The sequence below is a fragment of the Malaclemys terrapin genome, chromosome 7, assembly GCF_027887155.1.
Source record: "Malaclemys terrapin pileata isolate rMalTer1 chromosome 7, rMalTer1.hap1, whole genome shotgun sequence".
Taxonomy (NCBI): domain Eukaryota; kingdom Metazoa; phylum Chordata; order Testudines; family Emydidae; genus Malaclemys; species Malaclemys terrapin.
This window is the reverse complement of record NC_071511.1, coordinates 80403299-80416662: the sequence shown is the minus strand read 5'-3', so window position 1 is coordinate 80416662 and position 13364 is coordinate 80403299. Positions and strand designations below refer to the sequence as shown.

The 13364-nt window shown below is 42.0% G+C and overlaps 1 protein-coding gene across 2 annotated transcripts; it reads right to left on the bottom strand.

The window, feature by feature from the left end:
* Nucleotides 1-721: 721 nt before the first annotated feature.
* Nucleotides 722-12936, bottom strand: NRBF2 (nuclear receptor binding factor 2). 2 transcript variants are annotated; one of them, XM_054035681.1, is made up of 4 exons: nucleotides 12809-12936; nucleotides 6679-6763; nucleotides 5070-5110; nucleotides 722-3567 (listed from the first exon to the last, which is right to left on the bottom strand). In XM_054035681.1, exons 1-4 carry the CDS (start codon nucleotides 12860-12862, stop codon nucleotides 2848-2850), a joined length of 900 nt encoding a protein of 299 aa, XP_053891656.1. In that variant the 5' UTR covers nucleotides 12863-12936; the 3' UTR covers nucleotides 722-2847. The 2 variants fall into 2 exon arrangements, with proteins under 2 accessions (XP_053891656.1, XP_053891657.1); XM_054035682.1 differs by having other exon boundaries at nucleotides 12833-12910.
* Nucleotides 12937-13364: the final 428 nt, after the last annotated feature.

Here is a 13364-nt window from a genome sequence, read left to right as displayed (position 1 = left end):
TGTACCTTTTCTTTTATGCTAACTGATAACTTTAAGGGTTGACTATATTGACAATCATGATAGTGGGGAAACTTAAGACTTGAAATAATATGCTATTTTAAGAAAAAGAGGCTGTTTGTTTTAATGTAACATTATTTTGTTCACCAGATGGCAATGTTTGCCACAGAATATACTTTCAAGATGATCAAGTAGTAAACATGACTTGGGTATTGCTACGGACAGCTCAGTGGAAACTGTCACTCAATCCGTAGCAGCAGTCAAAAAGCAAATACTATGTTAAAAAAAAAAAAAAGAAAAAGTATGCCATTCTATAAATTAATGAATGCCCTCCTGTGGGACTACTGGGTTTGGTCCAATAACCCCATATCAAAAGGGGGAAGTAGAAGAATCAGACTGAAGTCCAAAGAAGGCATAGGAAGACCAGCCCTAGAAGGAGAGCATGGAAAGAGTGGGACTGTTTAGAGAAATGTCAGAAATAACATAAGGTAAGTTCAGGTGCTCCTACTGATCTTTTCTCATAAGAACAGGGAAACAATAACAAACTAAAAGGCAATACAATTAAAACTGATAAAAGCAACTGTATTTTACTTAACATAACTAACCCGTAGAACTCATTGCTGTATGAGAACCAGTGTTTGACAGGATTCACAAAAGAATTAGGTGTTTGTGGAGAATGTTACATCCACAACATGGATACATTTTTTTAAAACATCCTCTCCCCAAAACATCCTCTCCCCTCTGTATTATAGCCAACTTCTGACAGGCATTAGGAAAAGATTGTCATGGGCAGTTTATTCTACTATTAACTATTTGTGATTGTGGCACTTTACTCTGAAGCATCTGCTGTGACACTTATTGTGGTGGGTTTTTAAATGGACTGTGCTTATTTCAGTCAAATTAAGAGCAAGAGATTACCTGACTTTAGGAGGATGGGAAGGAAGCAAGGTCTCTCTAGCTTGTAACTAAGGAGCAATTGAAGCGATTAATCTTCGTACTACTATAGCTGCCCTTGTTCAATTTGTGGGGAAAGTTGTCCTGGAGTCTGACGTAGGCTGGAGAACAATGTGAGAGGTTTCCTTTCAGCGTCACTGTTTTGTCTGCTTGAGTACTCATCCTCAGTGGATAAGTGGTTTGGCATGAAGCAGAATGGATAAGGCCTAAGACTTGAATTATGCTTTAGTGGAGGTGGCCAGTCCAAAATGATTTCCTGTACAGTGCCAGGCGCATGCCAGAGAGCAGCTGTGGCAGCTACATAAAAATGGTTGAAATGATCCCATAACATCTAGTACCATTTATTTGAGGGTTCACAGAGTGCAACTAATTAGGACCTTAAACAACTTTAGTTATTTCACCACCTTTGGAAGGCATGCTAGCTTTTCAGTTTACATGTATGCAACTGCTACTGTTAGATTTTAACTAGTTATCTGAGTAGGAAGTCCAACATCTCCCTTTCTATGTATACAGAAGTCAGTGAACTAGAGAATTTGTTTGTCAGTTTAGGAATACAGCAAAATTTTTTGAGTTGTGAGCAAATTCAAACCTGTTCCTTGAGCAAGTCCAGTGTTTTTGTCTGCATTTCTTTCCTCCAGCCCTTGCCTTCTATTCAGGGAGAGAACAGACCAGCCATTGGGGAAAGAAGAAAATTTGCACAGAAGCTGAGAATAAGAGGGACCATGGTGTTCTCTCTGCACTTCAGCAGAAAGCTGGCACTAAAGCTGTGGGCACAAGCTCATTCTGTAGAGGTAGTACAGAAAACCATTGCACTTGTGCTTTGAGTCTTGAACTGAATGAGCCATTTTGGAATCTGTGTCCTCTGGTTTCTGCTCATTAGGTGCATCGCCTCTTAAAATTGTACAGACAAGAATATCATTTTATAGACCACCACAACCCCTGGACTCTCCCCAAGTTCTCTACATGCACCTGAAGGTGAAAGGCTGGAAGTTGTGTTCCATTTTCCCTTACCACCAGCTGTTTTTAGTGTAACAAACTGTATAGTTCAATTGACTGGCACTTTAATGTTTGTGAAGACTATTTTCACCCACTGTTATGGTGTTGATTACGACTTAGTTTTTTATTTTCATAGCCTTGGTGACTGATTTACAGATGTAAACAAATATTTCCTTTGTGCAATTAAATACTGCCCACTAGCATTACTTCCATTCATGCACCTCTGAAGAACAGGATACTTTTTCCTCAGGTTTTTTAAGCAATGTAATTTTTTTATATAGAAACCCAGAGTTAAATTTGATGCACCTTGATTAGTTATGTAAACAAAATCTAAAAAAATTCCCCACAGAACGAATAACTTGGTTCCTCCATAGAAAGTTTATATATTTCTCCTGATTAATCTGAGGTTAATATTGTCAGGAGACAAGAGTGTGGCACATCGATCCATCTAGATATGGTGTAACTTATACACCTCTCCATTAACAAAATTGTGCATAATGAAATGCTTACAATCTGAATGCATGATAGAAAGCATCTTTCAAGCTGAAGTGGCAGCCATCTGGCAACCATAAGTTAAGTTCTGCATCGTTTATGGCATTATAGATACTTATTACACATAGCATTACTTCAAAACCCTGAAGGATTGTGTTTGAAATGTTTTCCAAGCAGTCATTTGGTTTGAAACGTCAGGAGAAAGACGCAAGAGCTGCATTTACCAATTTATGGTACCCTTAAGCTCTATGATTAAGTGTATTTCACAGTGACAGTTGCTGTAATGCCTTTTCTCGCACAGTAGAATTGTATTAGATGTTGGCTGCCCTTGTATCATCTTTGTCCTGGTGGTTTTCCCTTTTCTCATTTGCTTAACTACCTTTTGTGAGCACTTCTCATGGTCTTCATTTAGCTGTTCATAAGTCCTTTCAGTATATCTTCAGAGAGTTCCAGTAGAGGGAGTTCAGGTGATGGAATGTCCAACGGAGGAAGATTAGGTATTGGAATGTCCTTAGCCTTCCCTGCACTTGCTGCAAACTTCTGCCAAGTTGAGGCTGAAGTAGTAGCAGTTTCTGAATGCTGCTGTAGGCCCCATAACTCTGACTTCTCCACAAAATCAGCATCTACATCCAACTCTTTCTCTACTGGAGCTTTTTGGAGTCTAATCCTTTCTGCTTTTAGCTGTTTATTTTCTCTCCTTAATCTCTCATTTTCAGCTACAAGAAATTCCACATGCCGTTTCAAATCTGCAATTTTGGTTGCCTGCTCCTCTATTATTGTTTTGTCATCTTTTGGGGCTTTGTTCCCAATACACACTTCCAATTGCTCCTCTCTTTTCTGAAGCAGAAATAATAGTGTATCTGGCTCCCTGTCAAAGACACCCTGAGTTTCCTGTAGATGCTTATTTGCAGAAGGACTGTATTTCTGAGTAACAGGAACCAGTATGTTGTGGTCTTCAGATTCTTCAGCTGATGGTTTATAAGAGGTCTGAAGATGTGCAGCTATATCCTTGTCTGCATTCTGTTGGGCTTTTAGCCTTTCCTCTCTCTTTGCCCTTTTCCACCTCTCCTGGATGAGCAATAACTGTTTCATGTGACTATCCCTTTGTAATTCCAGTGATAATTGAGCCTGTCCAAGAAAAAGAAGATTGACTGAATTAACACATCGGCCCTAATACTGCAAGCATATATTTGTGAGTAAAGTTACAGACATGCTTAAGCGTTTACAGAAGCAGCACCTTAGCATGCCCTGGAGGGAAAACCTCTCTCTCTAGCTTCCGCAATGCAGATTCAGGCATTTATGCCATCAAACTCACTAACTGTAGTCTGTGAAATGGAAGTGTTGTGTGTGACTACTTTATTTTTGAACATCTGTTATTTCTCTTTCAATCCATATGGAGACTTCTGAAGGGAGGAGGTAAAAGTTTGATTGGCCTGTGATAATCCACAAATGTACTTGGGATGAGAGGTCATGCTTTACTTGGCCAGTAATTCAACACGTGTGTTTTTAAAATAAGAATCAAATCCTTTTGTTGTAGAATATAGCTAGACCACTGCATTAATGACACCACCACTAAGCAGCAGAGATTGCTACAAGGAGATTACATCAGCATTTTCAAACTGACCCTCTATTCTGAGTCACTCCAATTGCTGGACCATTGGGGTGGATGTTCCAGGCTTGGCTAAAAAAAAAGTTCCATTTTTGATGAAACTTTCTCAATAGTTTACCAAAAAGAACAGGAATAAATAAATAAATATATTTATTCCACTCTGTATGCATCCGGAGAAGTGGGCTGTAGTCCACGAAAGCTTATGCTCTAATAAATTTGTTAGTCTCGAAGGTGCCACAAGTACCCCTGTTCTTTTTGCGGATACAGACTAACACGGCTGCTACTCTGAAACCTGTCAATAGTTTAGCTATGTTTAAACACCAAGAATAATAGGGGGAGTGGGGCAATGTACTTTCCCCAGGCGTAGTGGCAATTTTATAGTCACTGAATCAGAGAGAGAGTACGACTTTACAGCCTGGTGATTCAGGCACCCACTTGAAGATCCAAGTTCCCATTCCAATGACTGTTACAATAAGTGGAACAGCTTCAACGGGAGAGACAGACAGACCTGCCATGGAGGTGACGCAAGTTCAAATTCCTGCTCCACATCAGGCAGATGGGGAACTGAACCCAGGTTTCCCATACCCCAGGTACAATACTCTAACCACTCTGTTAGAGATTAAGGAAGGCTTCCTCTTCCTTCCCCACCACACACACAAATGCCCCAAAAAGCCTGTTTCAGGTCCAACAAAATATTCTGTCCAACCCAAAATGGATATTCTTTAGTTTGCCCTAAAGAGAATTCTCTTTTCTTTTGTGGAACTGCCAGCGACTCACAATAAGGGGTTATTCACCCAGCTCCTAGATCAGCTCTTTGGGCCTTGGCATAAAGCCAGGCATAAATTAGAGCAGTGCAGCTCATTCAGAGTAGGTAGCCTGAGTATATGGTGTAAGAGGTCTGATCACACAATTAGGACATAGTGTAATGGGCACATGCCCAAGGGCCAGAGTTAAAGTGTTTTTGTACAATACTACCTTCAACGTTTCCCAGCCGTGGAATGCAAGCTAAATGCAATCTCACCTGCTCGGATTGTGTCAGCTTCATGGCTTCAGCAAGGTATGCTGCACAAAAAGAAATTGGTAAACGCTTAGGCCAGGATTGTGAAAATTAGAACATTCTTTTCTTGAAAGCTAAAGACTAACACATTTAAGTATTTTTAAAAGTTTTCAGATCTGATCATTTTGTTCACTGAATCCACACATAAAGAGGGATTTACACAGGCAAATTGTTGCTGGGAATATAAATACTGCTTTTCAAATGCGTGTCTCCCCTGAAGAGCTTTAAGCCTACATAGTATTAAAAGGTAAATTACTTCCATATCATCATCTTTGAAGCGAAGTCTCTTTGCTCATCATGGTATAATATGTGTTGCACATTCCCATGTACGGTTCTAACTGTTTCACCTCTAAGGAGAGCACTACCCCCCACGCACTTTCATGACAACCTTTTCCAGATCAAACCTAAGGTTTGCAGGAAGTCCCCAAAGGAGGAGCAGCAGCATCTGTCCCCGCAGTACATAAGGAAATGACAAAGCTATGGGCCACAGTCGGTCTTGCATCCATTTAAAGAACATATAAATGAAATACAAGAACACTCTACAGTAGAGTACCACACTTTTCTTTGACTGCATTACTGATGGGGTAGGGAATCAATATCCATGGCTCCAAACCTGAATAAAAATCAATGCATTTTTTATTTAAATGCCTTTCTTTTTAAAATTAATTTTGAATTTTACAACCTCTAAGTCCTAAATTTACTATAATCTATTAAAATTACTTAAGTATTCAAGCAGTACATATTTACTGAAATTTTAAAGAAATCCAATCCACTGAATTGCTGGAAGTCACTTGCTAAGCACCTGGAACCAGAAGTGGTTGATGTGCTAAGTCAGCTTCTGACAGCAGTACCCTCTTCTCCAAATGAAGAGAGAATTTTTTCTTCTTTTCAGTTTCTTCTAGTTCAATTCAGTGACTGGGGCAGGAATACAAGCTTCTCAGCTCCCTCTCCCCGGAAAGTATATTAAAAATAAACCTACAGCACTTGGAGCAGCCACCTATCTAGTGGTCCTCCATACAAGACCCAGAAACTGCACCTATTCAGCCCGTTGTGCCTACTAATGCGGCCAGCTCTCCAGAGCAGATCTTACCTGTTAATAGGCAGCAGCTGCACATCCACAAATCAAATGTGAACCTGAACACAAATCTTTGTGAATAAGGATGGAAGACTGTCAATCATAGGGTGGGCCTGCAAAACTGAGCTCATTACCCCTGCAGGTTGAGCTTTCTTGGTAAAAAAAAGCTTTATCAGCAATAGAGTCATTAAAAACATTGATTGCTAACCACCAACTGACTGTTTAGCAAAGATTTGCGGCTAAATATTTCCCACATTATGCTGATAACTAGCTACTCCAAGTAAGAAAGGCATGAAAAGTCAAAATTGAAGTGAAATTAAAGGCCACATTGCCGAGAGGCTTCCCACGGGGCCTCCAAACCTGTGTTCACATTTTTTACATGTATAAAAACAGCATTTGTATATATGCAAGTATGTATATAGTTACTTGGCCTGAGCAAGTTTCAAGGCTGCTTTTGAAAACTGGATCATAAATATCTCATGGAAAGGTAACGCTCACCAGCTGCTTTTTTGTGACAAGAAATTGCTTCTTCGTATTTCCCTGCTGCCAACAACCGGTCTGCTTTTCTACTCTGCTGATGAGCCTTAAAAGAAACAAAATTTTATTTTAATCAAAGCTGAACCTAGAAATGGTTGGAACTGGTTTTTATAGTAACTAGCACCAAACAGATAATCAGGTGTTCACACATCTTCAGAGTCTTAACCCAAGATCTCCCATTCCAGACTTTGAGAGGCAGAGAAACAATTTCCTATAATGCTCACCCACCGCAGGACTTTTGTGGACAAATGTACTGTGCAGATATGGCAAAAGGTTTAAGGTTTTCTCAAGTGGCAGTGACTGTGAGGCTTCACACAGAATACCTAACATTTACACACTTGCAGTGGCAAACAAGTGTCTTAGGGCAATGGTCCATGGTGTAAGGAACCAGCTGCCACTGGCTATATTGCCATGAGCTACTGGAAACAATTCTCCAAAACTGCCCTTATTGATTCCTATGCTGTGGAGCTGTGTGCCCTAATGCAAGAGCCTGGAATCTTCTCATAAGCAATGTGTGAGAGCAACCACACATGCACTTCTCTTGTGGGACCATAGCTGCCAACAGCTTTTCCTTTCCTTCATGATCCCGAAGAGCTCCCTGCACTCAAAGCTGACAAAATAAGAGAAGTACTATCATTTGATGCTTTACATAAAAGCCTTCAACTTGGTTAAAAGTTTACAAAATTCAGCATAAGCAGCCATACTTTAATAGCAGTAAGCTGCTTCATGGCAACAGATTAAGAGTAGAAGTGTTTTAAAGTAGAGCATGATTTAAGAGATACTGTTTCTAGAGAGATGGGTTTTTTGTTTATGGGCCCTATCACTTATGTCAACCCAGTTAAGACATTTGGGTCGGTAGGGTAGTTTTTATAACCCAGTATTGACCTGTGTGAACAAGGGCTCAGACTAGACTCCAGGATCTTTGTGACAATATTTAAGTGGTGTTTACCCACTTAGGGCTTGTCTATATGGTGATTTAGTGCAATCTACTCAAAACCCGTGATGGGACTTTTATGGGACAGCAGCAGGATCCATACAGCCACTCCTTGTGTGACAGGCTCATGTGCTGCAGATTCACATGCCAGCTTGCATCAGGCACTACATTGCTGTATAGATAAACCCTTAGTAGTGTCAACATCCCACATTTTTGCTCATCCCCACGTTTGTCTGAACACGGCAGAGGAAGGAGATTCCTTTTTTCTGCCAATATTCCAAGGGAAAGATACTGTTGTATTACATCTTTCCATAGACTCTCACATGAGGCTATACCAAGGAAAAGACAAACCAAGGAGTGAATTCACAAGTATGTTAACCCAGAGCAGTGTTTGCTTCACAAATAGCCATTTTCTATGTTTCACCCTTTGGCAAGAGAGGTTGGTTTGTACATACAGTAAACTTCATTTACTAAAATGCTCTTGAGAAAAATAGGAGCCCAGCTCAGAAAGTATATGAAATGGGACATCAACAGGAAATGAGCTTGGTATCTTGCATTAGTAATATCTGTAGAACCCTCACCACACTCAACTTTACAACTAGTTCTGTAGTTTCCCAAAGCGACAGTTTCAATATCAAAATGGGTAGTCTTGGCCTATCCAAGAGACAGGTCCAAAGAAGCCAGGTCAACTGGAAGAGGAGACATTCTTACGTCTTGAGAAGAAAGAAAAAAGTAGCAATTTCATTGATCAGAATTAAATTCAGCAAAACAGAACCCCAGTACCATTTATGAATTAGCCTGGAATAATTTCTGCATAAGAATTTTCTACAGAAAGTGTCATTTAAAATTATGGTTAAATAGCTAATCACAGCAGGTAAGCATGTGAAAAGCCTTAAAAAAAAAAAAAAAAAAAAAACACATAGCCTGTCAGATATTGTTTAGGCATGTCACACTGCACTCCTGGAGAACAGAGGAGCAGACAAGTTTCTAATATGGTTACAATGAAGTTGGGTAACAGGGCATCCTCTGGCTGCAGTAGAGTCCCTTTTAAGGGTAATCTCCACATCTTCAAGAAAACATGGAGACTTTAGGGAAGCACCAAACGTCTCTCTACGTGCTCGTTAATTTTGATGAGCCACATGTGAAGTCAATATTTCCTTTGAGTGGGATGATTAAGAACAGTAAGACTGCCCCCTTTGAGGTAAGGAAAGATAGAAACATGCTTGATTACTAATCTAAGGAACTGAACAGCTACAGCTTTAAGTGGTAAATAGTCACATGACTCTAGCCTGGGTGAATAAGAGCAGTCTCTCCCAAGTGATCCCACTCTACTGCTAGCTGCTGATAGACTCCTAGGACAAAACAAGTAAGACCCTATGTGATTTTTAAAAGGTAGATTTGTAAATTATTAGTTTTCGAACAGAGCGAATCTATTGTGGTCTCCCTGGAGCAACAAGCTGACAGAAAGTCCTCTTTCCTTATGCATGCTTTATTTTCCTGAAACCCGGTGGAAAAGTCTCTCTGGAAAGACTTTAGCCCACATAGAATGACTCTGCTTGTTTGAAGATATTCAGAGTTAATGGTAAAGCATCCTTCAGAAACTAACAAAACTTTAACAAGATATGAGGCACAGACTGCAGTAGGCTACACATGCTAAGACTACAACTGAAGTAAAAAACCAAACTAAAAAATGAAGCAAGGAGGGCTGAGGAAAGTAACTTCAGGGAGGGTTTGTTTTGTTAAACTAACAAATGACAGAATTTAGAAGTATTAAGAGCAACCTATGTTCTGTTGCTAACACCAACCAGCTTCATTACAAACAGTGTGGGAGGGGGAGGTTCTTTTATAATGAAGCTATTTTGGGCAAAGGAAAACCAAGAAATAAAGGGGGTCCCACAATTGTAAACATGACTGAGGTTTAGTGGAGGTGACCATCCAGTAGAATTTATACAGATACAGTTCCAAGACATTACCCTACAACTAGACTAGTAGGATTATAATCCCATTTACTCAAAATTAATAGAAACTTTGGGACCAGGAAAAACTCAAATTCCCTGAAGGAGAGAGGAAGCACAGGCCCAGCATCAATGGGCTGTGAAATGGTGCTAGATGTTAATGGGGAAGGAAGGAACTTATTCCTAAATAATACACAGCTGTTAATTCAAGAAGTCACTATAGTTGAACCAGTAAGTATTAGTGACCACAATATAATTAAGATATTCTTTCACAGAAACAATCACCAAAAGCTAGCACTGTGAGATTACCCTTTAGAAAGGAGAATTTCAAGAAGTCAAAACCCTAAAGTCAGGCTTGAGGCAACTAAAATCCTTAGGCTATTTAGGCATACCATGACGACTCAGAAGGCATGCACAACAAGAAGGGGGATGCAAACAGAAAATGGTATAAAGGACTAAAGAAATTTAAGCCAACAGGTATCCTTCAGAAAAATGGAAATGCAGCCCAAGCGAAGCCAATAGAGAAAAGCATACTATTGCAGACATGTAAGGAATTAGATACGCTAAGCGCAAATAGCCAAATACATAAACTAGAAACTCTAAGTATCAGTTGCAGAAAGACAAGAGAATTTTCAGGTTTGCTGGATAAGCAGGATGTTAAAGGAGTAATTCACATACAAAAGGACACTGCAAAGTAGCTAAATTATTTTATCAGTTCTCTTCATTGTGGAAATAGGCGAGATGCTCAACTTCTCAGGTAAAGAGATGACACAACAAACTGAAATTTTTAAAGTCACCAGGAACATATAGTATTCACATCCAAGAGTTAATGAATTTTAGAATGAATGGTCTGAGCTGCTAACAAACCTATGCAATTTCACTAAAAAGTCAACATTCTACACTGGAGGAAAGAAAATATTGTACTTTAGAAAAAAAGTTACTGGGTGATCCTGGCTTTCAGAGCAGTGAGCCTAATTTCAACAGAGGGAAAACTGTTAAAAGCTGTAACTTACTTATAAAACACTTCGCCCTTATCTACACTACATAATACCTATGGAAGTCATTGCCACAAGAGAGGCCAAGAGCTCAGTGGGATTCAAAAAGACATTGGTTGTTTCCACGGATGAGATGATTCATAGTTCCATCAGATAAGATACAAAGTTCTATGTTAAGGGTAAAAACAATACTTCAGGTTATAGTCACTCATTAAATGAGGGGGTTAGGAAAATATTCCCCTCTAAGCAGGTCATTATTTTTTTATTTGTAGGGTTTCTTACACCTTCCTCTGAAGTTGTATTGGCCACTGTCAGGATGCGAGTGGACAACATAGGTCACTACTCTCTTTACAAGAGCTCCTATAGCACACACAAGAGTCTAGAGAGATTTTTGTCTGGCACTATAAACCGGTATGGTGATCACACTGCTCTTGTGCTCAGACCATCTCCTTGGCCTAATTCATATTTTTGTTAGGTCAGAAAACCTTACTTAATGGTCTGCTTTTAAATGTCAGGAAGGGGTACTACTAAATGGTGACTCCTGCCCAGCCACCCCTCGTTATCACCTATTTACCACTCAGAACTCAAAAATTGATTATCTCTGTCTTCTAAACCCCCACTAGATCTTTCCTCAGTTGCTGACTGCAGTCCTATGTCTACTCAACTGCTTAACAAGGTTCTGGAGTGACTTCTCAACCTCTATGGCTCCTTCCTCCAGCACAATCTTCTTAACTTTCAGCCTGATTGGATGCCCATCCCATCACTAAATTACCCCTTATGTATGATTATTCACTTGTTTCTTGCTTGTGAGCACAGATCAACTTCTTACTACTTGGCCTTAGACCTTCTCTACATGACATAATTTTAAATCTCAGATTAGCCTTGGTGCCAACCTACTGCAAAATCACTATTTCAGTCTGTCAAGTATCAGAGGGGTAGCCGTGTTAGTCTGAATCTGTAAAAAGCAACAGAGGGTCCTGTGGCACCTTTGAGACTAACGGAAGTATTGGGAGCATAAGCTTTCGTGGGTAAGAACCTCACTTCTTCAGATGCAAGACATCTGCTTGCATCTGAAGAAGTGAGGTTCTTACCCACGAAAGCTTATGCTCCCAATACTTCTGTTAGTCTCAAAGGTGCCACAGGACCCTCTGTTGCTTATTTCAGTCTGAGTTCCTTATATCAATTTAGCTTAAATCAGTAAGGAATCTATTTTACATCTATAAGGCACACATTAAAATAGTCTCTCTATACAATAGGGTTCCACTGATTTAATTAAATCAGTACTTCTCTCATGCAGACAAGGCTGCGGTGTGCATTTTATCCTATTTCTGTAATCCTAAAGTGTTTCCTTCCCACATGTCTCATGTCACTCATATAAGTATTCTATTACCAGGGCACCGCCAGAATTACTCCTTATCCCAATCTTGATCTGATGAAACAGTTATTCATGCTTCGATTCCCTCTAATATTCTTCCTAAACAGCTACAGCCACTTTTAGCAGTCCAAAAACTAACTCTCAAAGTACTGAAATACTATACACCAGTGAAGGAAAGACACTTACACAATACTGTACACAAGTAACTTCAAGTGTCTGTGTTACCTGCCCATCACCTTTTATTCTTAGGGTGTATACATAGAAAGACAGGGGATTTTCTAACGGGTCTAACACCACATTTAACTCACTAGCAGCTGTTCTATTATCACTCCGAGCTGACGTGGCTAGAGGTGGTTTCTAATCAGGGCTATGATGCTATTTTGAAGAATGTGCACCGCCCGGACCGACCAGACAATGACTCCACGGGTACTGCATTGCCCCAGCCCTGAGACTGCCCTGAACGTTTGTTTACTGTCCCGCTGGTGGGCACCAGAGGCTGGAGTTCAAGGCCCCTGCCGCAGGGCGCGAGCGGAAGGTGCAGCCGCTACTAGCAGCCTCCTCCGCCTCGGCCAGCAGGGCCTTGTCCTCGCCAGGAAACTCAGCCCCCTGCTGTGCCACGGGGGCAGCTCCTCCCCCTGCGGCGCTGGAAGCCGCAGCGCAGCCGGGGCTCCGGGGCGTTCACCTCCCATTGCCCGCCCCAGCACCGACTCTGCGCGCTCCGCACCTGCATCGCCAGGCGCCCACCCTGCCAGCGGGGCAGCCGCCGCCCCCCTCACCCTGCCCGCCCCGGCGCCGCTGCCCAGCGACCCTGCCCGCCCGGGGCGCGGCTCACCAGGTTGAGGGGCCCCTCCATCACCTCCATAGGCGGTGGGGGCTGCGGGCACATGGGCTCTGCGGCTCCGTCCCGGCGCCCCTGCCCAGGCTCTGTCTCCTGTAAACACCGAAACACTTCCGCCTCAAGCACGCACGCAGTGGCGTCATCGCGCCGCCCGGAAATCTCGCGAGAGCCACGTCCAAATGCGCAAATCCCACGAGAAGAGTGGAAGGTCTCCATGGTAACGGGCACTAGGCCATGAGGGGAGCACTTTGTGGGGCTACACCGGCAGCGAATTTTCATTGGCTCGGAGGCGCGACTCGAACAGGAGGGGTCCCGCTGCTGCCTGCCGGCCGCGTGTGCGCGGGCGCGGGTTTGGGAGGGCGGGCTCTTTAGCGGTGGGGGCGGGGCAGAGATGCCGGCTGGCCAAGCTTCCCCAGCCTTCTCTGAGGCGGGTGTCCGGGGTATCCATATGGGTGCGCGCCTCCCGGGGATATCCATGCGCGCGCCCCCGCGCCCAGGGGTAGCACTAGTGTAAAAGTGCCGGGTCCGCCCGCAGTCCTGTTTTATCAGC

Coding starts and splice junctions, on each gene's coding strand:
- NRBF2 (XM_054035681.1), bottom strand. CDS start 12,862: ATGTGCCCGCAGCCCCCACCGCCTATGGAGGTGATGGAGGGGCCCCTC. Junction 6,764..12,808: donor TGGAGGGGCCCCTCAACCTG/GTGAGCCGCGCC, acceptor GTTTCTTTTAAG/GCTCATCAGCAGAGTAGAAA. Junction 3,568..5,069: donor AGCTGACACAATCCGAGCAG/GTGAGATTGCAT, acceptor TTTCTTGGACAG/GCTCAATTATCACTGGAATT.